Genomic DNA, 27,893 nt, shown 5'->3' with positions numbered 1-27,893 from the left:
TGGGGAAGGGTTGATGATAAACTGCCCCACTACTTATCTCAGCTCTCATTTTCTCCACAGTGGCTGTAAACCTAGCTGAAGACACAGCTCATCCCAAACTCGTCTTCTCCCAGGAAGGGAGATACGTGAAAAATACAGCATCAGCCAGTTCTTGGCCAGTGTTTTCTTCAGCATGGAACTACTTTGTTGGATGGAGGAATCCTCAGAAGACTGCTTATGCAGAGAGATTTCAGCACTTACCCTGTGTTCTGGGAAAAAACGCTTTCACCTCAGGGAAACATTACTGGGAAGTTGAGAGTAGAGATAGTCTGGAGGTTGCCGTTGGGGTGTGTCGGGAGGACGTCATGGGAATTACTGATCGTTCAAAAATGTCCCCAGATGTGGGCATCTGGGCGATTTATTGGAGTGCTGCTGGCTATTGGCCCTTGACAGGCTTCCCTGGAACTCCCACCCAGCAAGAGCCAGCTCTCCACCGAGTGGGGGTTTACCTGGATCGTGGGACTGAGAATGTCTCCTTCTACAGCGCCGTGGATGGAGTGCACCTGCACACCTTTTCTTGTTCTTCTGTCTCACGCCTCCGGCCATTTTTTTGGTTGAGTCCATTAGCATCTTTAGTCATTCTACCAGTGACTGATAGGAAATGAGTCTTTTCTTCCCCTGATCAAAACTCCTTCCCTGTAGTCCAGCTCAGGGACACACATCCTTGGGCCCTCTTCTGCCCTTCATGTCTATCCTGGATGGTCCATCTTCTGGGTCCCCCTAATGGAACCGTTTGGTATCTGCCCTTTGTATGCTTCACAAGAGGCAGTCCCATGGGAGGTGGTTCTGGCCAATGGAGATGGGACAGGAAATTTTCCAAGGTGCTTTTGGGAAATCTTTTTGTAGCTTTTAAAGAGATGTGCGGGGAAGACATATGGATGTTAGCAGCCATATTGGAACTAAGAACACAGGAATGGTGGAAAGGTAGAAGAAACACAGTTTTTGTTGCCGTTGTGAAATTGTTGAAATTTCCTTCATGCCAAGCTTCTTGTTATATGAGATAATTACACGCTTATTGTATAAGACAATTTTAGTTGTATTTGGTTACTTGCAGCCTGAAGTATCCTAACTGGCACTAAAGGGACGTAGTGTGAGCATCCCACAGTATAGGCTTATGTCACTTTTGTGAAATTTGACAAAGGCATAGAATCTTTTTCTATCCAGTCAGGCATTGCCTATTCTTTCCAGTAACTACTGATTCCCCCACTTTTCTGTCTTAGAAAATTGTGGGAATCCCCCCTCACTCTGCCCATGTTGCACTCTCTCTCTTCCCAACCATGACTCTGCCCTCAGCTATTAACTGTGCTGTGTATTTATCAAGTTCCTATATTGTATGTACAGGGTTATTCATGTCATCATGAGAATGTTGGAATGCTTGTTAAATACCTTTTGCTAGCCTCTTCATATGCTGTTGCATATGACTCTCATCAAAACTCAGTGAGATGGAAAGTGAAATCCTATTTGTACAAATGAGAAAACGGAGCTCTTTAGAATAACTAGCTCAGTATTGGCTAGCTGGTAAATGGCAATGTTGGGATTAAAATCCAGATTTGTCTGAGATGAAAGCCCGTTCTCTTATCTACTCTCCCTTTATTTGGAAGCATTTATTGGATGTTGATCTTTGTTTCAGGTTTTAATTTTGTTACTTTTTTTTATACTGTGTATATTTTCCTCAGTCTACCCTTCTGCTCTAGACTGTCTGGACTCAGGAGATTGTGGCAGTTACCGGATAGTTATTTTTAAGATAATGATTGCTTTTCTCTGTTTTTATAAGTCATGTGTACTTATTGTAGAAAGTTTGTAAGATGCAAAAAGTATAAAAATTAAAGTTATGCACTACTAACATTTTAATATATTTTCTCCCAGATTTTCAATAAAGACTTTCAGGCAGTGATTTAACGAGGATTTTATTTTAACTTATATTTTAGTTTAAGGGGAACACGTGCAGGTTTGTTCTATAGATCAATTACATGTCACAGGGGTTTGGTGTACATATTATTTCATTACCCAGGTAATAAGCATAGTACCCAATAGGTACTTTTTTGATACCCCACGCTCCTCCACCCTCTACCCTCAAGTAGTCCCTGGTGTCTGTTGTTCTCTTTTTTGTGTTCTTGGGTATTCAATGTTTAGCTCCCCCTTATAAGTGAGAACATGTGATGTTTGATTTTCTGTTCATGTGTTAGTTTGCTTAGGATAACGGCCTCCAGCTCCATCCATGTTGCTGCAAAGACATGATCTTATTCTTTTTTTATGGCTGCATAGTATTCTGTGGTGTATATGTACTACATTTTCTTTATCCAGTCTACTGTTGATGGGCATTTAGGTTGATTCCATGTCTTTGCTATTGTGAATAGTGCTGCAAAGAATATATACATGCATATGTCTCTATGGTTGAATGATGTCTTTGAGTATTGGGCATATATTGAATAATGGGATTGCTGGGTTGAATGGTGGTAGTGAGGATTCTTACACAACTTAACAGCATCTTCCCTAACTCCTCCTCCCCTCCTCCCCTTCTTATACATCAGCCATCTTGGCTTGTCTTCCTATTCAGCCTGAGCAGCCCCCTCATTCAGCAGTTTCTCCTGAGTTCTCAACTTCCCAGGATATTTGCTGTTATAGGTTGAATTGAATTATGTTCCCAAAAACATATGTTGAAAAGCTACCTGTGAATATGACCTTATTTGGAAATAGGATATTTGCAGATGTAAACAAGATGAGGTCATTTGGGTGGGCTCTAACCCAATATGATTGGTGTCCTTATAAAAAGAAGGAAACTTATACATATGTTCACACACTCATGCCCACACATACACAGAAAAATGCCAGATGGAAACAACGTGAAATAGCCTCTGGAAGATGGAGGCAGAGATTGGATTGGAGTTATGCTGTCACAAGCCAAGAAACGGGCTACCAGAAGCTGGGGGAGGCCAGGAAGAACCTTCCCCTAGAAGCTTTGAAGGGAGCATGGCCCCATCAACACCTTGGTTTCTGATTTCTAGCTGCCAAAACTGAGGTTAGACAATAAATTTCCATTGTTTTAAGCCACCCAGTTTGTTATGGCCACCTTAGGAAATGACTACACTTGCCCATCAGGACGTCCTTCAATACCTGCCTTACTAATAGCTAATCCTTTGGAAACTCATCAGCACCTTCCCTCCTCTCTTCCTTCTGGCTATTGAAAGGTTGATTGATTCTACTATAAATCCTTGCTCTCTGCCTTCAAGTGGGCCCTTTGAGCTGCATGGTAAACTTTTTTTATCATTTGACTTGTTTTTACGTCTTTGGTGGCAATGATTCCAAACTTTTCCTTTTAAGTCTTCATGAGTCCGCCTTCATAGGATTGCAGAGAACTTGCATCTTCAACAGAGAAAAAATTCTTTTCCTCTACCCTTCTTATTCTTCACAGTTCTTTGTCTCTGTGCTTGAGTCTTGATATTGACCCCTCTGGTCTCATCAGGTATGGGATGGGACCTAGGTGTTCATTTTTATTTAAAAAGCCGACCAAAAAAAAAAAAAAAATCCACCCATAAACTCTTTCCATGCTTCTTGATATACAAACAGGATTGAAAACAAACTGTCAGTTGTAAACTAAAAATCCTAAGCCTCCCATCTGACTGAATGAACCCCCTCTTGGCTAAGGGGACTCCGGAGAAACCTGAAAAACAAATTTCTGGCCATGATGGGCTAAGTTAAGACATGCCTCAGGTGCACCTCCTACCTTTTGAAGTTTAGACACAACAACTGCCCAACGTTAATATTAAAATAGAGACAACAGGATTAACAAAATGGGCTCTGACAATAAGATACCAAATCATAAATAAGACCTAAGGCCATGACAGACCTTAAGTCACACACCCTTACAGGTCAGTCTGATGCAGTGAATTAGCTAACAGACTTCCTGTCCTTCAGGGATGTCCTAGAAAGAGGCTGTAGTGCTGCAGCTGTCCACTTTCCCATGGTACCTGCATATCATGCAGACCAGTCTGCAAGCTGAGGAGCAAGGGAGCCAGTCTGAGTCCCAAAGCTGAAGAACTTGGAGTCTGATGTTCGTGGGCAGGAAGCATTCAGCACAGGAGAAGGATGTAGGCTGGGAGGCTAAGCCAGTTTAGCCTTTTCACATTTTTCTGCCTGCTTTATATCTTGGCTGTGCTAGCAGCTGATTAGATGGTGCCCACCTAGATTAAGGGTGGGTCTGCCTTTCCCAGCCCACTGACTCAAAGGTTAATTTCCTTTGGCAACACCCTCACAGACACACCCAGGATCAATACTTTGCATCCTTCAATCAAGTTGACACTCAGTATTAACCTTTACAATACCCATATGTATACACACTTCTAGAATTATTTGTCTACCCATCTATGTTTATATTCAGCTAAGCATGAATTAATACTGATGTCTCCAACTCTAATCCAGCTTCATGAGATTCATTCTAGCCTTCCCTCCTTTCTTATCATCTGTAATTTTCTTCTCTGATAGAAACCTGGCTCTCATCATCCACGATCTGTTTGTTTATAACCCCATCATACACACAAAGCAGATTCAGAATTGTTAACCTGTATCCCAGTGAGAAATTTATCAACTGGAGGATAGTGTTTGTGTACAATTCCTTTTATTTTTCACGTTATGTTTTTCCATCAAAACAGCATTTTCCATAGTTATTCAGCTCCTTCCCCTACCACTCCATTCTTCAGTGAGATTGTGTAATAGATTTGTAATATAGTTAGAGTCTTCCTCAGAGTCTGCATTTCATCTTGGAATTCTTCCAACATCCTGTTTAATTTTTAAAATTTTGTGTATATAAAAGTTCACTCCTTGTTGATGTATGGTTCTATGGGTTTTGGCAAATGCATGAGTTATGTATTTATCACTCCAGTACCAAATAGAATAGTTTCATCATCCTATCATTACCCTGTGTATCCCCTTTGTAGTCATCCACCTGCCCTCCCATCCACCTGTCCTCCCAATGTATTCTGCATATATTGATATAATCATATGGTTTTTGTTTTTGGTTCTGTTTATGTGATGAATTACGCTTGCTGATTTGCATATGTTGAACTAACCTTGCATTCCAGGGGTAAAGACTACTTGATAGTGGTGGATTACCTTTTTGATGTGCTGCTGGATTAGATTTGCTAGCATTTTGTTTGTTTGTTTGTTTTTTGAGATGGAGTTTCACTCTTGTTGCCCAGGCTGGAGGCAATGGCATGATCTCGGCTCACTGCAACCTCCGCCTCTCGGATTCAAGCGATTCTCCTGTCTCAGGCTCCCGAGTAGGAAGGATTACAGGCACATGCCACCAGGCCTGGCTAATTTTTGTATTTTTAGTAGAGACAGGGTTTCATCATATTGGTCAGGCTAGTCTAAAACTCCTGACCTCATGTGATCCGCCCTCCTGGGCCCCCCAAAGTACTGGGATTACAGGCATGAGCCACCACACCCAGCCAAGTATTTTGTTAAGAATTTTTCCATCTATGTTTTTTTTAAGGATATTGACCTGAAGTTTTCTTTTTTTTGTTGTGTCTCTGACATGTTTTTGTATCAGGATGATCCTGACCTCATAGAATGAGGTAGGGAGGAGTCCCTCTTCAGTTTTTTGGATAGTTTCAGCAGGAATGATACCAGCTCTTCTTTATACATCTGGTAGAATTCAGCTATGAATCCTTCTGATCCTGGGCTTTATCTGGTTGATAGGCTTTTTATTACTAATTCAATTTTGTAACTTGTTATTGGTATGTTCAGATTTTTAATTTCTTCCTGGTTCAATCATGGGAGATTGTATGTTTCCAGGAATTTAGCCACTTTTAGTAGGTTTTCTAGCTTATGTGCATGGAGGTGTTTGTTATACTTTCTGAGGTTTTTTTTTTTTTTAATATTTCTATTGGGTCAGTAGTAATGTCCCCTTGTCATTTCTGACTGTGTTTAATTGGATCTTCTCTCTTTTTCTTTATTAGTCTGTCTATTGGTCTATCAATCTTACTTATTCTTTCAGATATCAACTTCTGGTTTCATTGATATTTTGTATGGTTTTTTTGCACCTGAATTTCATATAGTTCAGCTCTGATTTTGGTTATTTCTTGCCTCTTACTGGCTTTGGATTTGGTTTGCTCTTGTTTTTCTAGTTCCTCAAGGTGTGATATTAGGTTGTTAATTTGAGATCCTAGCTTTCTGATATGGGCAGTTAGTGCTATAAGCTTTCCACTTAATACTGCTTTGGCCATGTCCCAGAGATTTTGGTATATTATCTTTTGTTCTCACTACTTTCAAAGAATTTCTTGATTTCTGCCTTCATTTCATTGTTTCCCTAGAAGTCATTCAGTAGCAGTTTGTTTAATTTCCATGTAATTGTTTAGTTTTGAGTGCTATTCTTATTATTGTTTTCTATTTTTATTGTTTTGTGGCCTGAGAGTGTGGTTGGTATGATTTTGGTTTTTTTGAATTTGTGGAGAATTTTTTTTTTATTATACTTTAGATTTTAGCGTACATGTGCACAATGTGCAGGTTTGTTACATATGTATCCATGTGCCATGTTGTTTTGCTGCACCCATTAACTCGTCATTTAGCATTAGGTATATCTCCTAATGCTGTCCCTCCCCCCTCCCCCCACCCAACAACAGTCCCCGGAGTGTGATGTTCCCCTTCCTGCGTCCATGAGTTCTCATTGTTCAATTCCCACCTATGAGTGAGAACATGCAGTGTTTGGTTTTTTGACCTTGTGATAGTTTACTGAGAATGATGATTTCCAGTTTCATCCATGTCCCTACAAAGGACATGAACTCATCATTTTTTATGGCTGCATAGTATTCCATGGTGTATATGTGCCACATTTTCTTAATCCAGTCTATCGTTGTTGGACATTTGGGTTGGTTCGAAGTCTTTGCTATTGTGAATAGTGCCACAATAAACATACGTGTGCATGTGTCTTTATAGCAGCATGATTTAAAGTCCTTTGGGTATATACCCAGTAATGGGATGGCTGGGTCAAATGGTATTTCTAGTTCTAGATCCCTGAGGAATCGCCACACTGACTTCCACAATGGTTGAACTAGTTTGCAGTCCCACCAACAGTGTAAAAGTGTTCCTATTTCTCCATATCCTCTTCAGTACCAGTTGTTTCCTGACTTTTTAATGATGGCCATTCTAACTGGTGTGAGATGGTATCTCATTGTGGTTTTGATTTGCATTTCTCTGATGGCCAGTGATGATGAGTATTTTTGCATGTGTTTTTTGGCTGCATAAATGTCTTCTTTTGAGAAGTGTCTGTTCATGTCCTTCGCCCACTTTTTGATGGGGTTGTTTGTTTTTTTCTTGTAAATTTGTTTGAGTTCATTGTAGATTCTGGGTATTAGCCCTTTGTCAGATGAGTAGGTTGCAAAAATTTTCTCCCATTTTGTAGGTTGCCTGTTCACTCTGATGGTAGTTTCTTTTGCTGTGCAGAAGCTCTTTAGTTTAATTAGATCCCATTCATCAATTTTGGCTTTTGTTGCCATTGCTTTTGGTGTTTTAGACATGAAGTCCTTGCCCATGCCTATGTCCTGAATGGTAATGCCTAGGTTTTCTTCTAGGGTTTTTATGGTTTTAGGTCTAACATGTAAGTCTTTAATTCATCTTGAATTAATTTTTGTATAAGGTGTAAGGAAGGGATCCAGTTTCAGCTTTCTACATATGGCTAGCCAGTTTTCCCAGCACCATTTATTAAATAGGAAATCCTTTCCCCATTGCTTGTTTTTGTCAGGTTTGTCAAAGATCAGATAGTTGTAGATACGTGGCATTATTTCCGAGGGCTCTGTTCTGTTCCATTGATCTATATCTCTGTTTTGTTACCAGTACCGTGCTGTTTTGGTTACTGTAGCCTTGTAGTATAGTTTGAAGTCAGGTAGTGTGATGCCTCCAGCTTTGTTCTTTTGGCTTAGGATTGACTTGGCGATGCGGGCTCTTTTTTGGTTCCATATGAACTTTAAAGTAGTTTTTTCCAATTCTGTAAAGAAAGTCATTGGTAGCTTAATGGGGATGGCATTGAATCTATAAATTACCTTGGGCAGTATGGCCATTTTCACGATACTGATTCTTCCAACCCATGAGCATGGAATGTTCTTCCATTTGTTTGTATCCTCTTAATTAATAGTTTTCTTCAGCCAAAGTTTGAGAATACATCTTGGAAGAACACCAGCCACAGGAGCCTCTGTGACCTGTGCTTTTTCTAAAGAGGGTTTTGGGAAGTTCACAATTTAAAGGAGAAAGAGCAAGCAGGAGAGAGAAGAGGGAGAGTGTGTAGGAAGTGAGACAAATGGTCACATTCTTGCGAGGCTCTGAGAAGTGCTCAGCAAATCTGCATTTTGCATGTGAAAAGAGGGCATAGAGGAAAAAGTCAGTTATATATTTGTATTGTGATAAAGAAATCTCCATTTTACATAATATAATGCAAACATGTGGAAAGAGAGAGTAGAGGCAAAGTCAATTATGCATTCAACTCAGATTGGGTGGAGGGATAATTTCTTGGTCTTGTCCTTGTCCTGTGTTGGCCAAGATAAACTGGAAATTGACATTGTCAGGGTAAGTGAGATTCAACAGAACTTGGTTTTAAGGGCTGGTTCATGGGGGGAAGGAGGATATGTATCTTAAAAGATTTAGGGACTCATAAGGAACGTCCTTGTGAGAAACTTATGAGGGAGGCCATCTGGGGAGATACGTGGCCTTCTATCATTTCGGGAATCTGGCTTTCTTATGAGGTTATGACACAGCATTGTGAAATTACAGCTATACGATTTGAACTAAAGGAAGGCAGTATTGCATGACTCAGTTTCCAACCATAACTTTTCATTTTGGTATAGTGAGTTTGGTCAGATTTTTGCTCTTAATTTAGTCAAGATAATTTTTGTTTTTCATAAAGGACCACAGTATGTTTTATTACGTGAAATGTGTTAAAACTTTTGTATGAAAAGATACCATAAGCAAAGTTAAAAGACAGGAAAGAGACTAAGAGAAGATATTTGTACAAGGATTAATATAGAGAATCTATAAAACTTCTATAAATGAAGGATTTACTTGATAAGTGAGAAAAGGATATTAATAAGCAATTCATAGGAAATGAAGTCTGAATTATCAGTAATATGAATGAGTAATTGACAATGATAAGCATGAGAAGTTCCTCAGTATTGGTAGAAGTCAGGAAAATGCAAACTAAAAAGATGCCATTTTTATTAAAATGGCAAAAATTACATTTAAAAGCATAGATTGGCAAAGATGGAGGGAAAGGATACTTTTTTATATAGCTAGGGAGTTTGTAAATTAATAAGGTTCCTTTGCAGAGTTAGTTTGGCAGAAAATGGGCATAAAAAAAGATAACTTTTAAGGATAGACATGACCATTTTATATGTCCTTTAAAAAATTTGATCTTTTAATTAATTGTTTAGAATAAAAGGTCACTAAAATTTTAAATTTAGAAGTCTTAATTCAAAGGCTCCCACTATTTTGTCATTGACAATTAGAATTTCTAATGAAGTATTTATTATAATAGCACATAGAGAGAGAGAGAGGCTGGGAAGGTGGCTTTGTTATGCAAATAAAACCTCATAGATAGTAGCCCTCAGAGTATGTGTCAGATCCTTTTCTACTCTTCCCTAGATTCAGACAAGGAAAGTTCTGGTAAGTCCACATTAAAATGTGTCAAAGTTGGGAGGCTGAGGGGGGAGGATCACTGGAGCCTGGGAGGCAGAGGCTACAGTGAGCCAAGATGGTGCCACTGCACCAACCTGGGTAACAGAGTGAGACTCCATCGCAATTAAAAAAAAATGTGTAAGCTGGGTGCAGTGGCTCATGCCTGTAATGCCAGCACTTTGGGAGGCCAAGGCGGGCACATCACCTGAGGTCAGGAGTTTGAGACCAGCTGGCAAACGTGGTGAAACCCTGTCTCTACTAAAAATACAAAAATTAGCTGGGCGTGGTAGTGAGTGCCTATAATCCCAGCTACTCAGGAGGCTGAAGCAGGGGAATTGCTTGACCCCAGGAGGCGGAGGTTTTAGTAAGCTGAGATTGCCCCATTGCACTCCAGCCTGGGTGACAAGAGCAAGACTCCATCTCAAAAAAGAAAAGTGTCAAAGAAATATATTTTGGGTCGCATATTGATTTTTCTTAACTGGCTGGGGTTTCTAGAGGGGTAAATTGAAACTTTGTAGCTGTGGGAATTCCAGTAAACATTAGAGGGGGCCACGAGTTGGTAAAACCCAGTGGAAGGTAGATTGAAACTCAAAACAGAAAGTTATCACACAATTTACATAGGGTCAAGATCTCCAAGCATAAGGGGAAGTTATAGCTAGCTGACAATAAACCTTGACCCTCAGCTACCAAATTCCAAAATCAAAAGCCACATCAGCTCCTTACGTGGAGATGGATCTCAAGCTAAAAACTGTTCAACATTATGGAAGCAGAAAACTCACCTTCCTTGTAGGAAGTAAGTAAACACTCCCAGAAATGACCTCTATGGCAGAAGAAAATTCAAGTCTCAAGCAACATTTTGTGGGAGATCAAGGATCTGTAGAAGGAGAAGCTCCCAGACCTCAGCACATGAGCCAATTGGTTAGAGTGATAAAAAGCTCTAGATGGTTCTATCACACTGATGGGAAAATTTCTGCAGGCTGAGGGCCAAACTGCACTCAGTGAATCCCATTGTGGTCACCAAGGTGTTAACCAAAAAGTGACTGAGGCAGGTGTCTTGATTGATAGAGGTTTATTGAGTCAAAGCTTGAGGGTACACCTGGAAACACATGAGCCACAGGGGTGCCTGTGACCTGTGTTTTTCCAAAGAGCGATTTGGAAACTTGCAAATTTAAAGAGGAAAGAACCAGCAGGAAGGAAAAAAGGGGGGAAAGAGTAGGCAGTGTGGTAAATGATTACATTTCTGTAAGGCACCAATTAGCTCTCATCAAATCTGCATTTTACATGTGAAAAGACAGAGTAGAGGAAAAAATCAATTATGCATTCATGTTGTACTCAGAAAATCTACATTTTACATGAGATATACATGTGAAAAGAAAGAGTAGAGGAAAAGTCAGTTACATATTCATCTCAAGGTAGGTGGAGGGATGATTTCTGGTCTTGTCCTTATTCTGTACCTCTGATAAGCTGGTAATTTACATGATCAAGGTGTGAGTCAACAGAACTCAATGATAGGGCTGGTTTATAGGGCAGATGTGTAGAATTCCATGTGAGCAACTTGTGAGGGAAACCATCCAGAAAGATATGTAGCCTTCTATTGATATAGGAGCTAGAAAAAAATTATTTAGGCAGATAGTGAGGGCAAAAGGGTCCTCAGCAAGGCTTCCCTTGTAACGAAAAGCAGCCCCCCCAAATCATTTCTTTTCTAACAGAGCAGCCTGAAAAAATCAAGCTGCAGATATCGATAAGCAAGCTGGAAGCTTGCACGGGTAAATGCTGGCAGCTGTGCCAATAGAAAAGGGCTACCTTGGAAGCTGGTTATGCTCAACATGGAGGCCCTATCTTCCCTTATCTTTGTCACCCAATTTACAGTAAAAAAGCAGGCAACATAGTGCCAGCCAGGTAGAGAACCCATCTGCATAATTAAAGATTAGGGTGGGGCAGACAACTTCTTCACGTGTTATGCAAACAGTACACCTAGTCCTAACCAGTTTTTTATGTGCTGTGCAAATGGCGCAACTGGTCCAACCAATCTTTCGTGCCCTATGTAAATCAGACACTGCCTCCTCAAGCTCATCTATAAAACCTCCTGCACTTTATCGCAGATGAGAAGACCCACTGGGGACCCCCTCTCTCTGCAGGAGAGAGCTTTTCTCTTTCTTTCACCTATTCAACTTCTGCTCTTTTTTTTTTTTTTTTTTTTTTTTTTTGAGACGGAGTCTTGCTCTGTCACCCAGGCTGAAGTGCAGTGGCCTGATCTCGGCTCACTGCAGGCCCCGCCCCCCGGAGTTCACGCCATTCTCCTGGCTCAGCCTCCAGCGTAGCTGGGACTACAGGCGCCCGCCACCTCGCCCGGCTAATTTTTTGTGTTTTCAGTAGAGACGGGGTTTCACCGTGTTAGCCAGGGTGGTCTCGATCTCCTGACCTCGTGATCCGCCTGTCTCGGCCTCCCAAAGTGCTGGGATTACAGGCGTGAGCTACCGCGCCTGGCCCAACTTCTGCTCTTAATCTTACTTCTTGTGTGTCCGCTGTAGGGAGACCCCCTACATCTGTGGGACAACAAACATCGAGTATTACCCCAGATGAATGATGCCGCATTGCTATTGTTGTCGGAATGTGGCTTATGTATGAAGCTATTACCCAGGGTTGTGAAATTACAGCTATCTGTCTGGGGAAAAAAGGAAGGCAGTAATGTATGACTTAATTCTCAAGCTCAATTTTCCCTTTGGCATAGTGAGTTTAGGGTCTCAAAGATTTTATTTTTGTTCACATACCAAATATGCATGGAGTTTCCTATGACACGCATATTCCCCTTGCAATGCTCAATTCCCAGATCATCTTTTTCTTTTAGATAGCCTCTCTGTTTGTTACTTAGGTTGACAAGAGCTTTATCCAAACAAACTCTGGGCTGAGATTGTTCTCTCTGCAGTAAAATAACTCAACATAGCAACAGCTCTATCCAATGCAAGTTTCCAGAATACTCACCCCCACATTTCTCCATATTTTTCATTACATTCTCTGTCAAATTTCCAAAGACCCTGGCAGAAGAAACAAAATACAATTCAATTATTATTTCAAATGTATACTGAATGCTACATTTAACCAGGGCAAAAAAGTAAAATCCAATGACGTTAGGCTTGCTACCATTTACTGGCAGTTAGAGGGAGTCTGTTTTTTTTTTTTTTTCTGCTGCCCAGGCTGGAGTGCAATGGTGTGATCTTGGCTCATTGAAGCCTCCGCCATCTGGGTTCAAGCTCTTCTCCTGCCTCAGCCTCCCAGGTAGCTGGGATTACAGGGGCCCGCCACCACGCCCAGCTAATTTTTGTATATTTAGTAGAAATAGGGTTTCACCATGTTGGCAAAGCTGGTCTCAAACTCCTGACCTTAGGTGATCCTCCTGCCTTGGCCTCCCAAAGTGCTGGGATTACAGGCGTGAGCCACTACGCCCGGCCGGGAATCTTATTCAGAGACCTCTTAAGGAAAAGGAGAGAAAATAGAGAAGATATTTGAAATGGAGAATTTAAAGTCACTTTAAAATTTTCTCTAACTAGTGTAGATATTGAATGACTTACTTTTGTCTATGAACACTAAGCAACTCATTGTCTTTCTGATGTGTTTTCATTTCTGCATATGTCGTCTCTGCAATCTCATAAACCCCTGAATTATCACCACCATGGGAACATGAAGAAACTCAGGCTGAGGGAAAGTGAGTTAGTGTCTCAAGGGAATGTGCAATCTTTTATCTCCTCGTTCAGCATCCTTTTCATTTATCTCTTGTGTTCTCTCTAGAATTCTAGCTGAATTAGATAGTCAAAACCATCAGGGACCACTTTTAGTCTAGCAGATTTAAATAAAAGTCCAAGGCATTTTGTTGAGCGAGAAAACGAGTGAGTGGGCAAATGACAGAGTGGACTCACTTTCCAGTTTTCCAGCTTAACACATAATAAGTGTGGGAAATGCCACCTCTAGATGTCAGACACAGCACATTACAATACTCACTCAGAGTTTTCACTTCTGACACTTAAAAACAAAGCTTCCTGCTTCCACGTTTCAGTTTTGATGTTCTAACTAGGCAACATATGGCCCGGGAAATGTGGATTTACTAAAGCATTGATCTGGGAATATGAAGAGAAAATTATTGCTTTCTCGGAGGATAAAAACGGATGAAATTCTTAAGTGGTAATTTCGCAATGAAGGCCTCAGTTGGGAGAATTAGAATCTGAAAAACAAGCCTCAGGTCTGTAAGACAGAAAACCTGAGTCAGAGAGAAACCTGTACACAGGCTTTCTTACTGGCCATGTGGACATGCACTTGTGACTTTCCACCATGGCCCCAGGCCCTTGGTGGAGCATCAGACCAGGGTAGCCACAAGGCTCAGTCAAAATTCGTAGACTATGAGACACATATTACCTCCTGTTTAGATAATTAAATTTTGAATAAGTTTGTCAAATTATCCCCTTTCTAGTTATTTGGTTAAGTAATTATGCCTTTCTTTAAAAAAAAAACAGAACTCATTTTGTGGTTAAATATCTGAAGTTGATGGACAGCCACCATATTGTCTTCATTATAAGCACTCCCTGCTCAGGCTCACTCATAGGGTGCTGCCTTTGAAGAAAAGCAGCAGGAAAGCAGAACCTTCTTGTTCTTCCTCTCAAATCTGTAAAATACATCATGGGGAGAAGAAGCTGGAACACAACTTTGGAACTACCTGCAGAGAATTTAACAGTTCTTGAGAGAATTCAAGTATGTGCGAATTATCCAGCGGTAAATAGCTGCCTAGTGAACTGAATTTTCTTTTTTTTTTTTTTTTTTTAGACAGAGTCTTGCTCTTTCACCCAGGCCAGAGTGCAGTGGCGCTATCTCGGCTCACTGCAAGCTCCACCTCCCAGGTTCATGCCATTGTCCTGCCTCAGCCTCCCCAGTAGCTGGGACTACAGGCGCCCACCACCGCACCCGGCTAATTTTTTTTTTTTTTTGTATTTTTAGCAGAGATGGGGTTTCACCGTGTTAGCCAGGATGGTCTTGATCTCCTGACCTCGTGATCCACCCACCTCGGCCTCCCAAAGTGCTGGGATTACAGGTGTGAGCCACCATGCCCGGCCAATGAACTGAGTTTTCAAAGCTGTCCAGGAGGAAGGAAACAAAAGTTACTAGAGCTCTTGCTGCAAACAGGAAAGTTTGAATCTGGTACATGATGCTAACAAGCCACTACCGGGGCTCCCATTTCCCCATTTCTGCTTTTCTCTTAATACTAAGGACAACTGTACCTTCTCAGAAATCTGCACAGGGCAAAAGGAAAGTCCTCTTTATGGTTCACAAAGTCTGAACATCAAGTCCTGAACATCGAGTGCTGATCCCCCAGATATCTGTGCTGTGCAACTGAGGCAAACCCAAACCCCCTGACCATTAACATGAGAGTCCTGGTGTAAACCTGGCCCTGCTCTGGGTGGAGCATGCACACCATTTCTGAAAGTGTAAAACATTGGAACGTCCTCCTGAGGAGGAGCATTTTTACTGATAGGACTAAGCTTGGGTTTGCATAGATAAGAAGCAAAAGAGGGAGCTCAAATAACACTTACCCTGAGGTAGAACAAAATAGTTCCCAGGAAAGGCAGAGGGGTTGGCCCAGGAATTCCCAGCTTCTTAAAAAGTTTATGTGAATGGGTCCCATAACTATAAAATAAAAGAGAAAGCCAGGTTACAGAAATTGTAACTTTATAGATACGGGGTTGGCCAGACATTACCTCAGGAACTGGAATGTTCAAGGGAGGGAGGTAACATGGAGGCAATAAATAACAACACAAACTCTAACGGCAATAATTACATTTTATAGCAGGATTTTAAGGAATCAGAGAGACTGATGGGGTTTAGGAGGATATTTATTAATTATTTAGGTACACTGGCCCAGTCAGATGAACATCCAAAGGACTGAGCCTCACTTTCTTCCAAGCCCAACTCTCAGAGTGCTCCTGACTCTGCCTCCTGCCTTATTCTGGCCAAAGACAGGTATACTGGCACAAATGGGGATGGACATTCCCTTTCCTCAGGTGGGGCCTGAATAATTGATTTTGGCTGAGGCTTTGGGGATTCCTGCAAGCTCTGCTCTGGTCACATCTCAGAAGCTGACTAGCCTACACACAGCCGAAGCTAAGAGTACCATCTCCGGATAAGTAAATGTGGATACAATTTACAAGCCTAGTTATAATTCTGTCAGTACTGATTGTTCTGTTGTTACATTATTACTGCAAATGCTGCAAATGTCTATGCCCAGAGGAAGGTTTGCCATGCCCATGTGTAGTGTAAGCATATTTCTATTACATACACTAATGTTGTTACCATTTCTGCCTACACTAAAAGCGGAGAAATCTCTAGAAGGATGCCCACACTGTGTACACACTACCTGGGTAAGGAATACCATAGTTAAAACTCTACTGTACCATAACTACTATGAATGTGCAGGAACCAAGTTAGGAACCTGCACATACAACCAGACCACCTATTCAGTCTGTGACCCAGGAAATAATCAGCTATATGTATGTATGACCCTAAGCTCTTACCCTGTGAATTCTGGCTTGAGGTACATATTAAATCAGAGGGAGAAAAAGAAGGAGAGCTTATAGCTCAAACCAAAGAAGCCCTTCCCTCCTATAAAAGGCGTATTTCCTTGTATTTTGATGCCTACCATGCTGCATATGTTCATAATCCTAAAAAACCAGAAGCAGTCTGCAATGGTTTGACACGAGAGGCTTATCAGCAGCAGTCCTAAACATCTGTACAGAGAACGACAAATCAGAGGCCCAGACTGTAACATTAAATGGTCTACACTGACACAGCTCCAACACCTATATTCAGGGAAGGCTGTTCTGCTAAGTAGTGTGTCAACCAAACCAGATTGTAAGACAAAGACATGCAATCCTTTACATTTTACTATCTTAAAGCCAGAGCTACCTTTTTGGTCTACAGGACAGACAGCACTATTAAGAGTTGATAGACAAGGAGCAGGCCTTAGAATTCCACTACTGATTATCAAAAAGACTAGAAGAACTCGGATGTGTCCAACCCTGCAATTCCGGGTTCATAAGTCATTCTATAAGCATTTTGATCAGCCAGTGCCCGAGCTTATTTGCTCAACTAACTGAAAACATAGCTGGCAGCTTAGGAATTTCCTCATGCTATATATGTGGAGGAACTAATATGGGGGACCAGTGGCCATGGGAGGCAAAGAAATTAATGCCACAAAATCACTTCACTTCACTTAACTCTACCAGTGAACCAACAGCCTCAGCCAGTGTTTGGTTGTTAAAAACCTCCATAATTGGAAAGTACTGTATTGCCCAATGAGGAAAGGCTTTCACAGAGGCAGTAGGAGAAACAACCTGCCTAGGGCAACAGTATTATGATGTGACTAAAAACAAAACTCTATTGAAGAAACGCCCAGAACAACTTCTACTTACAAGATCGAAACCCTTTCTCTTGATTCTGTACTCTAAGCCACACTTGCCATCAGCTAGAGGCTCCAAATGCTTAGAAAGCACCCTCTGGCCTATATTGGACCTGTGGAGCACGGGCATATCAGCAACTGCCGGCTAAATGGACAGGGGAATGTGTATTAGAAACAAGCCATCCTTCTTTCTAATTCCTCTAAAGCAAGGGGAACTCTTAGGATATCCAGTTTATGATGAAAATAAAAGAAGAACTAGGAGAGGCATAATCACAAAAATAAACACAAATATCAAAAAAGATGTGGACATAGGAGACTGGAAAGATAATAAATGGCCTCCTGAAAGAATCATTAAATACTGTAGGCCAGCCAGCTAGGTGCAAGACAGGTCATGGGGGTACTGTACCCCCATCTATATGCTCAACTGCATCATAAGGTTGCAGGCAGTCCTTGAAATTATAACCAATAAAACATCAAGGGCACTAGATTTATTGGCAATACAAGCAACACAAATGAGAAATGCTATATATCAAAATAGGCTGGCTTTAGATTACCTCTTAGCCTCAGAAGGAAGAGTATGTGAAAAATTTAATTTAACCAATTGTTGCTTAGAAATCAATGATAATGGCCAACCTGTCATAAAAATCACAGCTAGAATGTGCAGGTTGGCACATGTTCTAGCTCAGACTTGGTCCAGGTGGTCCCCGGATTCCTTATTTGGAGGATGGTTCTCAGCCTTTGGAGAATTCAAAACCCTCATTAGTGGGTTCTTGCTTATTTTTGGCATTTGCCTCATCCTCCCTTGACTTTTACCCCTGTTTATTAGGAGTATTCAGTCAACTATAGAGACAATAGTAGCCTGACACACTACTGTGCAGTTGTGGCATTAACCAGATATCAGCTGCTGCTGGTAGAAGAAAAAGCTCAGCTCCCCAAGGAGGAGTGGTGCTTTCTATTAACATATTTGTTATAAAAGGCACCAAAAGGGGCAATGGAACAGGAATTAAAAGAAATTAAAGAGTGTGTAAGAAGAAACTTAGTTGTATATGAAAAAAACCCAACTTCCCCTGAAAAAGAGAAAGAGCTGGAGTCTTTTAAAAACTAACTGCCTGTTTTTCTGAGGCTAGTGAGCCTTATCTCTCCTCCCTTCCCAGGCATTGCGAAGACCCTGTTTCCCTAGCTGTGCAGCTGCAAGGTCACTAGACAGATAAACTCAAGTCGCAAAACATGTTTTTCCTTGAAAAGTAAGAAATGATGTAATGCATGTCTCAATTGAATAACTGTGTTTGTTTCTCACTTCTCTAGTATGCTTCCCTCTGCACAGATCTCCCCACTCCCATGAAATACTTAAAAGGTAACTTAACTCTTTGTTCAGGGCTCAGTCCTCTGGATGTTAATCCGACTGGGCTGGTGCACCTAAATAATTAATAAATATCCTCCTGAACCCCATCAGTCTCTCTGATTCCTTAAAATCCCACTACGTTTCAATCTTCATCTTTTTTGCTGCCTCCTCTGTGAGACCCAAAAAAGTCACAATGATTAACTAAAAGCAGCTGAAGTCAGCATGATCCCAGTGCTAGAGTGAATGCTTAATAAATGTTCCCAAATTTGAGTGCCCTTAAGAGGTTCAGGCTGGAATTCTTCCAGGGCATTTCATTCACATATGTCTATTTAGTTAATTGATTCTTTCCTGATTTGGAAATTCTCTTTCTAGGTGTATTAGTCCATTTTCACACTGCTATAAAGAACTACCTGATACTGGGTAATTTATAAAGAAGAGAGGCTTAATTGACTCACAGTTCTCCATGGCTGGGGAGGCCTCAGGAGACTTACAATCATGGTGGAAGGTGAAGGGGAAGCAAAGCATGTATTACATGGAGGCAGGAGAGAGAGAAAGACAGACAGACAGAGAGAGAGAGAGAGAGAAGAGGTGGCGCACTTTTTTTTTCTTGTTTTGTTTTATTTTTTTCTATTATTATTATACTTTAAGTTTTAGGGTACATGTGCACAACGTGCAGGTTTGTTACATAAGTATAGATGTGCCATGTTGGTGTGCTGCACCCATTAACTCATCATTTAGCATTAGGTATATCTCCTAATGCTATCCCTCCCCCCTCCCCCCACCCCACAACAGTCCCCGGTGTGTGATGTTCCCCTTCCTCTGTCCATGTGTTCTCACTGTTCAATTCCCACCTATGAGTGAGAACATGCAGTGTTTGGTCGAGGTGCCACACCTTTAAAACCATCAGATCTTGTGAGAACTCATTCACTATCGTGAGAACAGCATGGGTGAAACCACCCCTATGATCCAATTCCTCCCACCAGGTCCCTTCCTTGACACATAGGGATAACAATTCAAGATGAGATTTGGCTGGGGACACAGAGCCAAACCATATCACTAGGCAAAAAAGGTGAGGTTTTTTTTTTCATCTTTTGAACTGATAATGAGTTTGTGCATCACTACATCCATTGAATTACAGAGGGTCACTGAGACCCTTTGCTGACACCTTCTTTCCTGTTTTCTTAGGGGTGTTTATGGTTTTCCTTCCCTCTAAACCCTGACCTTGTTTTAGGATCTGGCCATTCTTAAATATTCCTGCACAGAGAAGCTTTGGAAGAATCATAGTGTTCTTATTTTTATGGAATGACAACCATATTCAAGGCTTCCACTGGCTTCATAGAAATGTGAGCACCTTCCAGCTACACCCAAATCTCTGTGGTCAGATGATTTGATTGATATAAACTATAGTAAATGTGATTGACCTATATGTTCTCTGAATGGCACTATGCAGAGGAACCAATGACTAAAGAATAAATTGCAAGGCCATTCCTCCTCTTGTGCAATCTGGCCCCCCCACTGGTGATCTTTACTTGATAAGCACAATGCCAGTCATGCTCACTTTTGTTTTTCTCAAAATGATCAGTCACACAGCAGTCAGTTTACTTCTTCTGTACATCAACTATCTCTGAAGGAAAACCCATTAAGTCTGGTGCTCCTTATGGCAGGCCTGCCTGCAACTCATCTTTGATGGCTTATGTGTGAACTCCATCAATTGCAGGTTCTGGATCCTTGCAGAACTTCCCATTCTGGTGTTACTGAGGGATAGAAGACTGGAGGAAAAAGAGAGGCTGCATCCCACCAATGTAACCATGCAGCTGCTGATGCCACAAAGTAGGCCCTATAAATGTAAGTTAGGAAAGTGTGGCTGAAGACTATGGTGTGCATAAATAGTTTTAAATGCCCCATATGTGCTTTCAGCTGAAAGAGAGGTCTTCCAAAATTCAGGAACATTTCAGTTGATAGAAAAGATTCACTGTGCTACATAGCATAAGTAACCATAAAATATTCCAGACAGTTGAATTAGAAACTTGATTTCTCTTCTTTGTAGGTTAGCTTTTCTTAGATCCTAAATATTCAGTACAAATAAATAAATCTTATAAAATGTGATAAAGCTGAAAAATTGCATGAAGAGAATGTGTTTGAAGGACCCCACAGTGGCACCCTGGCCAGGCCCAGCTGTTAGCTTGGTTCCCTCTGTGGGGATCTTTTCCTACTCACACATCAAAAATAACCTCTCAGGCAGATGCTGTGGCTCACACCTGTAATCCCAGGCCAAGGCGGGTGGATCACGAGGTCAAGAGTTCAAGACGAGCCTGGCCAAGATGGCAAAACCCGATCTCTACTAAAAATACAAAAATTAGCCAGGCATGGTGGCAAGCGCCTGTAGTCCCAGCTACTCGGGAGGCTGAGGCAGAAGAATCACTTGAACCTGAGTGACAGAGGTTGTAGTGAGCTGAGATTGCACCACTGCACTCCAGACTGGGTGATAGAGTGAGACTCTGTCTCAAAGAAAAAAAAAAAAGAACACCTCACTACCTGCTCCATGAGGCCAAGAATCTCATCACGAATGAAGGGATGTATCTTCTGGTACTGGAACTTAAAGGGCAGCAAATATTTAAAATCCAAATTGGCTTTAAAGTCTCCTGCCTTTTCAGGCTGCTAGCACATTTCAAATGAGGGGAGAAAGAAATCTCTATGCTGATGCTAAGCTCCCAGAGACCGGAAGGACAATGTGACAGAAAAGAATACAATGTTGAGATTTTCTCTAGATCTCCTCTGCTCTAAAATTTCATCATATAGAAGTAAATTGTGGCCGGGTACGGTGGCTCATGCCTGTAATTCCAGCACTTCGGGAGGCTGAGGTGGGTGGATCACCTGAGGTCAGGAGTTTGAGACCAGTCTGGGCAACAAGACGAAACCCCTGTCTCTACTAAAAATACAATAATTAGCCAAGTTTGGTGGTGCATGCCTCTAATCCCCTCCCTTGGGAGGCTATGGCAGGACAATTGCTTGAACTCAGGAGGTGGAGGTTGCAGTGATGCAGTGAGCCGAGATAGTGCCACTGCACTCCAGCCTGGACAACAGAGTGAGATTTCATGTAAAAAAGAAAAAAAAAAAAAAAGAAGTAAATTGTTCTGCATGTTACAGGGTGGAGGAATTGAGTTTCAGGAGAGAGGGCATTTCCAGGCCAGGGGAACAGAAAAGCGAGAAGAGCTGAGTTTGAGCCTCCCATGAAATCTGAGATGCCCTGTGGTGCCTTAAGTAAATGATGCCCTGGGGGTGGGTGGGAGTGGGGTAGAAACCATTTATGCCTACCATGAATGGGCAATCTTTCTACATATCTCTTGCCATAGACACAGAATGCAGAGGTGAAGGTAATGAGATAAGACCCTCTAGAGTCCCCCTTCTGCCCCCAAAATGCCTGGAGCTAAAGAAGGAGGTGAGGTTCCCACTGCACATGGTTTCCAGTTGTTTATAATCCATTATCTGCCCATGCTAAATTCTGGTTGTTAGTCTAGGTAGATCAAAACTCATAGTCAATCAGAAAGCATCTCCAGGATTGAGTGATGTCAGTAAACACTCTTAGTAACAGAAATTGGAAGTTGAATGAAGAGGAGGTGGATAATGTTTCTTTACTCCTTCGATGGATCTGTGTAACATCTGTAGGGTCAAGAGAACATTCCTCTATGAAGGTTTGATATTTGAGTCTGAGAAATGAACTAACAGTGGATCAATTAATAGGGGATAATCCTTATAAATTTATCTCACGCATATGCATGGGAGCCTTGAAAGATATGATACTCAAAGAATGGCTTGATGATTGAAGCTTAAATAGCATTCTGAGCTACAAAATGTAGTATGTAGTATCTTCTGATGGGGAGTGTGTGACACAAGATATGAGACAGTGAGGGGAGAAAAAGCATGATAAACAAAAGTCATCTTATTATAATGTCTGTCAGGCATCAGTGCTCCAAAGAACAAGTATTATCAACCTTTAGTCTCCCTTTCTGTGAGCTAATATTCCTTTTTTTTTTTTTAGATGAAGTTTTGCTCTTGTTGTCTAGGCTAGAGTGCAATGGCTCAGTCTTGGCTCACTGCAACCTCTGCCTCCAGGGTTCAGGTGATTCTCCTGCCTCAGCCTCCCGAGTAGCTGGGATTGCAGGGACCTGCCACCGCATCCAGCTAATTTTTGTATATTTAGTAGAGACGAGGTTTCACCATGTTGACCAGGCTGGTCTTGAACTTCTGACCTCAGGTGATCCACCCACCTCAGCCTCCCAAAGTGCTGGAATTACAGGTGTGAGCCACCATGCCTGGCCCTGCTAAGATTCTTTTTGATGAGATTATAGGGAGGGGGCTCAAGACCATTGCTTTTTTTTAGGATGACCTTCCTTTAGGTATGGGAACTTCAGAGAAAGCCCCTCCCTATATTTTGGGAGAAATAGCAGAGTTGGGAGACAGGAGAACATAAGAGTTAGCTTGGTTCTGAAGCCTTTCTGAGACCTTTCAATTTCCTTTGGTTCAAAGTCCTCAACATGCCTAAGTGCCATATTTTGGGGTTTCATTTTTGGAGCCCCAACTTTCCCCTGTCATAAACTTCCCTAGAAAATGTACATACTAAAGCTGAGTTGGTGCTTGTGGAGAGGACAATTGAATTGGTAGCTGAGTCGCAAGGGATCACATTAAACCAGTATAAACCAGTCTCACATTCCTAGCAATGTCAATGCAGTTAAACAGCTGTGCCTCATTTCAGAAGGTGGTGTTGCAGGTGGGCTGTCATGAAAGTTAGGTCGGTATATGGTGCAGTTAAACAGGTACTTAATAAGAGGTCATTCTACCGAAGCAAAAGAAGATCAAAAGTTAATCATTTAGCAGACTAGTTTCTGAGTTCACAGGGCAGCCAGATAAAAAGATTTCTAGATGTTGGTTTTGAAACAACTCCAGTTGGAGTAGAGGTAGGCAATGGTGATCTGACAGATTTTTTTCTCTCTTATAGCTCCTTAGGGCCAGATCTGAAAGAGTTTAAGTTGTTGCAATTTCTCTGCAGTCTGCTCTATCACAAAGAATTCTGCAAAAATCACAACCCTTCCTGCCTTTGTGGACCAAACCAATGTATTTTTTAAATGTATTTGATATCTCATGCTTCCCTAAAAGAATAAAACCAAGCTGCACCCTGACCACCTTGGGTACATGTTCTCAAGACCTCCGGAAGGCTGTGTCATGGGCCATGGTCACTCATATTTGGCCCAGAATAAATCTCTTCAAGTATTGTACAGAGTTTGGCTCTTTTTGTTGCCAGCATGTATTACTCTTTCTCTATTACAATTCCCCTGTCCTGATGAATGGGCTCTGTCGAGGCAGGGGGCAAGGTGAATCCCTTGGGTGGTTACAGTTAAAATCCATACAAAATTTTACATGCATATGCACTGGAGGCCCACAATATATGAGACTAAAATAAGGACTGAATGATTAAAGCTTAAATAGCATTGTGAGCTAAAAACGGGGGAGTGGCTTCTGATACGGAGTTTCTGACACGAGTTATGGGAAGGTGAGGGGAAAAAACACATGACGAACAAAGGTTATTTTATTATGGAGATAAAGTCTCTCAGGTAGCAGTGCTCCAAAGAATAAGTATTACCAAACTTTTTCTCTTTTCCTGTGAGTTAGTTTTCTGATTGATGAGATTATTTGGAGAGGCTCAAGACAATTGCATTCTTTTTGGAAGATCTTCCCTTAGATAAGAGAACTCGTGAGCAACCCTGCACTTCAGGAGGGAAAGAATGGGGGATGGGTAGACAGAAGAGGGTCAGAGGTTCTGAAGACATTTGTGAAGTCTTTCAGTCTTCTTTAGTTCGAAGTACTCAGTATGACAAAGTTTCATTTTTTCTTTTTTGAGATGGCGTCTTGCTCTGTCGCCCACGCTGGAGTGCAGTGGTGCAATCTCGGCTCACTGAAACCTCTGCCTCCTGGGTTCAAGTGATTCTCCTGCCTCAGCCTCCTGAGTAGCTGGGATTACAGGTGTGCACCACCATGCCTGGCTAATTTTTGTATTTTTAGTAGAGAAGGGGTTTCACCATGTTGGTCAGGCTGGTCTTGAACTCCTGAGCTCATGATTGGTCTGCCTCCGCCTCCCAAGTGTTGAGATTACAGGCGTGAGCCACTGTGCCCAGCCTAAATTTTACATTTTCAAATGTTGTATTAGGAGTCCTAACAGATTAATAATATTTTCTGTGTTCATAGTATTTGGCACTTAGGTAACTTCCCCTCCGTTATCTCTTTTATCTTCAAAACAAATAAGAAAAAGATGGGCCCAATTAGCACTTCAGGTCTTAGAGTTAAGAGCAGACATGCCTGCATAGTTACTCACATATAGAGGAGTACCAGGCTGGTAGCCACGAGAACCCATGTTTCCATGGCAAAGTTTGGAATGAGATCCATCACCAGTTTTCTTTTTCAGCTCTGTCTTCTGAGTTTTTCTTTCAGCTGTGTGCTGCTCTTTGCTGGGCTGTGCATATAGAACTTTGTTTCTCTGCCCAGAGGTGATTTAGTTAATGTTAACAGCAATATTTATGTGCTGGAGAAGGAGGTGGGTCTACAGCTGCAGCCAGTAGAAAAGCCACTTCTGCTACTCCTCATGTGAAGGGATTTGGGTACCATTTTCAGATTGACAATTGGCAAATAATTATGGCTGTCCTTATTTTGGCATCCTTTGATTTCCTATTCTGTGAACAATCAGTAAACAAATCAGTCACTGCTATTGGTAAGCCCAAAGGTTATAGATTCTCAGAAACCTAAAGAAAAATACTTCTGCAAGAACATCTGCCCAGCAACTGCCTGTCCAACCTCAAACTGATGTCAGCCTTGTTATTGATCTTTATAGCCAAGGATAATCATTCCAAAACAAATATGTAATCCTTCTCATTATTTTTTTAAACTTTGTCTTACTTTACCTACCTGAGTAAGCACGTAGTTTACCCTGGCACGCATATTCCCATTGCAATGCTTTATTCCCAAATAAAAATAATTCTTTTTAGAAAGCCTATCTCTCTTTGTTATCTAGGTTGTCAAATTATGCCTCCAGGTAAACTGACAAGAAGGACTTCCTGTGCCCCAAAAGCAAAAACAAACCCAAGAGGCCATGGCAGGTTTAGGTGACAGTCATGTTCTCTGTGTTCTTAGTAAGTGTTGCAAAACCTATTTTTCTGTAGCCAAGTCAAATAACATTTTCTGAAAAAATCTGTACCTGGGAATTTTCCAACTGCTCACCAACAGATCATGTGAACTAACTGACCACCTAGGAACAGCCGATTAAGAGACATGTGACTTGGGGCTTAAAGGCTGTCCAATCAAGACTCTTTTCTTCACTCCCCTGACTCCTCTACCCTGCTCTGTGGTTTTTGACTTTATAGCTCGCCACCTCCAAGGCTGCATCTCCTCAATCTGCAGACTGTGTTTTATAGAAAATGAAGCTCTCCCTCTGTCCTCCACAGATCCCACAATCTTTGCTGATATTTCTTGGTGATGAGGAAGGGATCAAAATTGGCTCTCAAGATCCTCTCCCTTGTGCCATCTGGACTAATCAATGCATTGGCACCAGCAAGAGTCCTCTAAGCTCAGTTATCTTCCTGGCCTGGCTGTTTTGTGGAAAAATCAGTAAATCCTCTTACATCAAAGATCTCCCATTTAGGATGAGGTCTTGAGGTCTTTATTTTTTTTCAGGGAGCCTGCCCTTTTGGCTCCATGGCTACCCACTTGTGGGGTATGCTTGCACTTGGAGGGGCATGCCTATGTTCCCTGGGGTGCATTCATGCTGCATCAAGCAAGTGCATGCTTCACAGGATACTCCATGCTTCAGTGTTGCAAGGACTATCGCATTTTATTTGCCCTTGAAGGGACTCCTTCCTAAGGTGAGGGCTATGCATAACCTAGGTTCTAAGGCCATGGTCTCTAAGGCCTGCCATCGGGTAATTCAGTGGCTCTGTCTCTGATCAATCACTATCAGGTACTCTGGCAGTTTTTCAAGTTTAAAATTTAAAGGTAAAGGCTTGATAGAAATGGATGTGAGAGATACATCTAAATTGAACTCTGAAGCATGCAATGAGGACAAGAGGAGTCTGGACATCTCAAAGACAGTAAGAGGCTTTCTTTCAATCTGCATTTTGGAAAGTTTCAAACACAATTGGGACTTTGGCTGTGTTTTAATAGGAGACTAACCTGAAGACTTAACCCATGTCTCAGAAAATCTGAAAAATTCGAATACCCTAAAACGGAGAGTCCCATATCTTCCTGCTGCCCCACTTGTGTTCTACCTCCACTTTTCCCTTTTTACCATCACTGTCTTTGTCTGGAACATTGCAGGGACCTGGCAACTTGGTACCAGCAGGGGCCATTGAGCCCCTGGCTCCTTCATGATGATTGAAAACTGGGTGGGTCTCTCATGAGTTTTGGACTTCCCACTTGATTGACAGCTGTCAGTTTTGTTCAGCTAGTTGTTCTCACTCCTGGATAAAAGGGAGTGAAAGAAAGTCTCTTTCTTTGAGACTTACTGTTTCTCAAGGAGGGGGAATCTGTATTTCTCCCCTATGAATATATGAATGAGTATGTACGCTATTTCTCCCATTAATCTCCTTTGTGGGTGATTTTTTTTTTTTTAACAAACCTTCAGAGGAGAAAGGACAAACATTTTTCTTGGCCTCTGCAGTTCTGTCCCTGCGAGCAGGATACCAAAGCCACTCTCTTCTTTCAGAAGCCTCAGTGAAGGGAGAACAAGCACTGGTAAGTCAGCAGAAAAGTAAGAATTTCTTTTTTTTTCTTTTCTTTTTTCTTTTTTTCTTTTTTTGACAGAGTCTGACTTTATTACCCAGGCTGGAGTGTAGTCTTGTGATCTCGGCTCACTGCAATCTCCGCCTCCTGGGCTCAAGTGATCCTTCTATCTCAGCCTCCCAAGTAGCTGGGACTACAGGCACACGCCACCATGTCTGGCTGAGAAAAGTAAGAATTTCTTTCCAGACAGGCTCCTGGCCTTTCTTTCTGGGAGATCCACTTGGGCAGATGTTAAGAATTGCTCTTTGTCTTCTCTGCAAAATCTTAATAAATAGGAGAAAAGGATTTGTGTTACTAGTGTTGGGTGCAGCAACTCTAGGGTACTCTCTAGTACTTTCTCTTATGAATACTCATATTGTTTGATCCCCTTTTCCTCTAGAAATAGTCTTTTCCTTTGTTCCTGTATTTCTGTGTTGTTCTGTCATAAAAAGGGCTACAGGAGTGTAGAACATGGGCCTGAAACCCCTATAAGCCGACTTGTTGGAGCTGGCTCTGCAGACTGAGCAGCTGGTGCTTCTGAAAAACACACCTGTTGTTCTACACATGTCCAGCTCTCGGGGGAGTTTCTCTTAAGAAGCCCCATCCCTATGG

The 27,893-nt window shown here is 41.7% G+C and overlaps 2 protein-coding genes across 3 annotated transcripts in view; one reads left to right on the top strand and one right to left on the bottom strand.

The window, feature by feature from the left end:
* TRIM4 (tripartite motif containing 4) overlaps positions 1-1,933 on the top strand; it is a 31,634-nt gene extending 29,701 nt beyond the window's left edge. For both annotated transcript variants that reach the window (XM_055292472.2, XM_055292471.2), the window contains one exon: positions 61-1,933. In XM_055292472.2, the coding sequence (XP_055148447.1) occupies positions 61-644 (584 nt within the window). In that variant the 3' untranslated portion in view covers positions 645-1,933. The remainder of the gene's footprint in view (positions 1-60) is intronic.
* Positions 1,934-10,755: 8,822 nt separating this feature from the next.
* Positions 10,756-25,135, bottom strand: LOC134737512 (cytochrome P450 3A43-like). Its single transcript, XM_063646286.1, has 4 exons — positions 24,847-25,135; positions 15,276-15,369; positions 12,682-12,734; positions 10,756-11,305 (listed from the first exon to the last, which is right to left on the bottom strand). Exons 1-4 carry the CDS (start codon positions 24,915-24,917, stop codon positions 11,143-11,145), a joined length of 381 nt encoding a protein of 126 aa, XP_063502356.1. The 5' UTR covers positions 24,918-25,135; the 3' UTR covers positions 10,756-11,142.
* Between the last annotated feature and the right edge of the window lie 2,758 nt (positions 25,136-27,893).

This window comes from Symphalangus syndactylus, chromosome 9 (assembly GCF_028878055.3).
Source record: "Symphalangus syndactylus isolate Jambi chromosome 9, NHGRI_mSymSyn1-v2.1_pri, whole genome shotgun sequence".
Taxonomy (NCBI): domain Eukaryota; kingdom Metazoa; phylum Chordata; class Mammalia; order Primates; family Hylobatidae; genus Symphalangus; species Symphalangus syndactylus.
This window is presented reverse-complemented; position numbering and strand designations above follow the sequence as displayed.

Excerpts from the sequence above, each read along its gene's own strand:
- LOC134737512 (XM_063646286.1), bottom strand. The coding sequence starts at position 24,917 with ATGGATCTCATTCCAAACTTTGCCATGGAAACATGGGTTCTCGTGGCT. Across the intron at positions 15,370-24,846 it reads AGCCTGGTACTCCTCTATAT|TTATGGGACCCATTCACATA; the intron begins GTGAGTAACTAT and ends TTTATTTTATAG. Across the intron at positions 11,306-12,681 it reads AAATATGGAGAAATGTGGGG|CTCCTATATCAATAGAAGGC; the intron begins GTGAGTATTCTG and ends ATTTTTTTCTAG.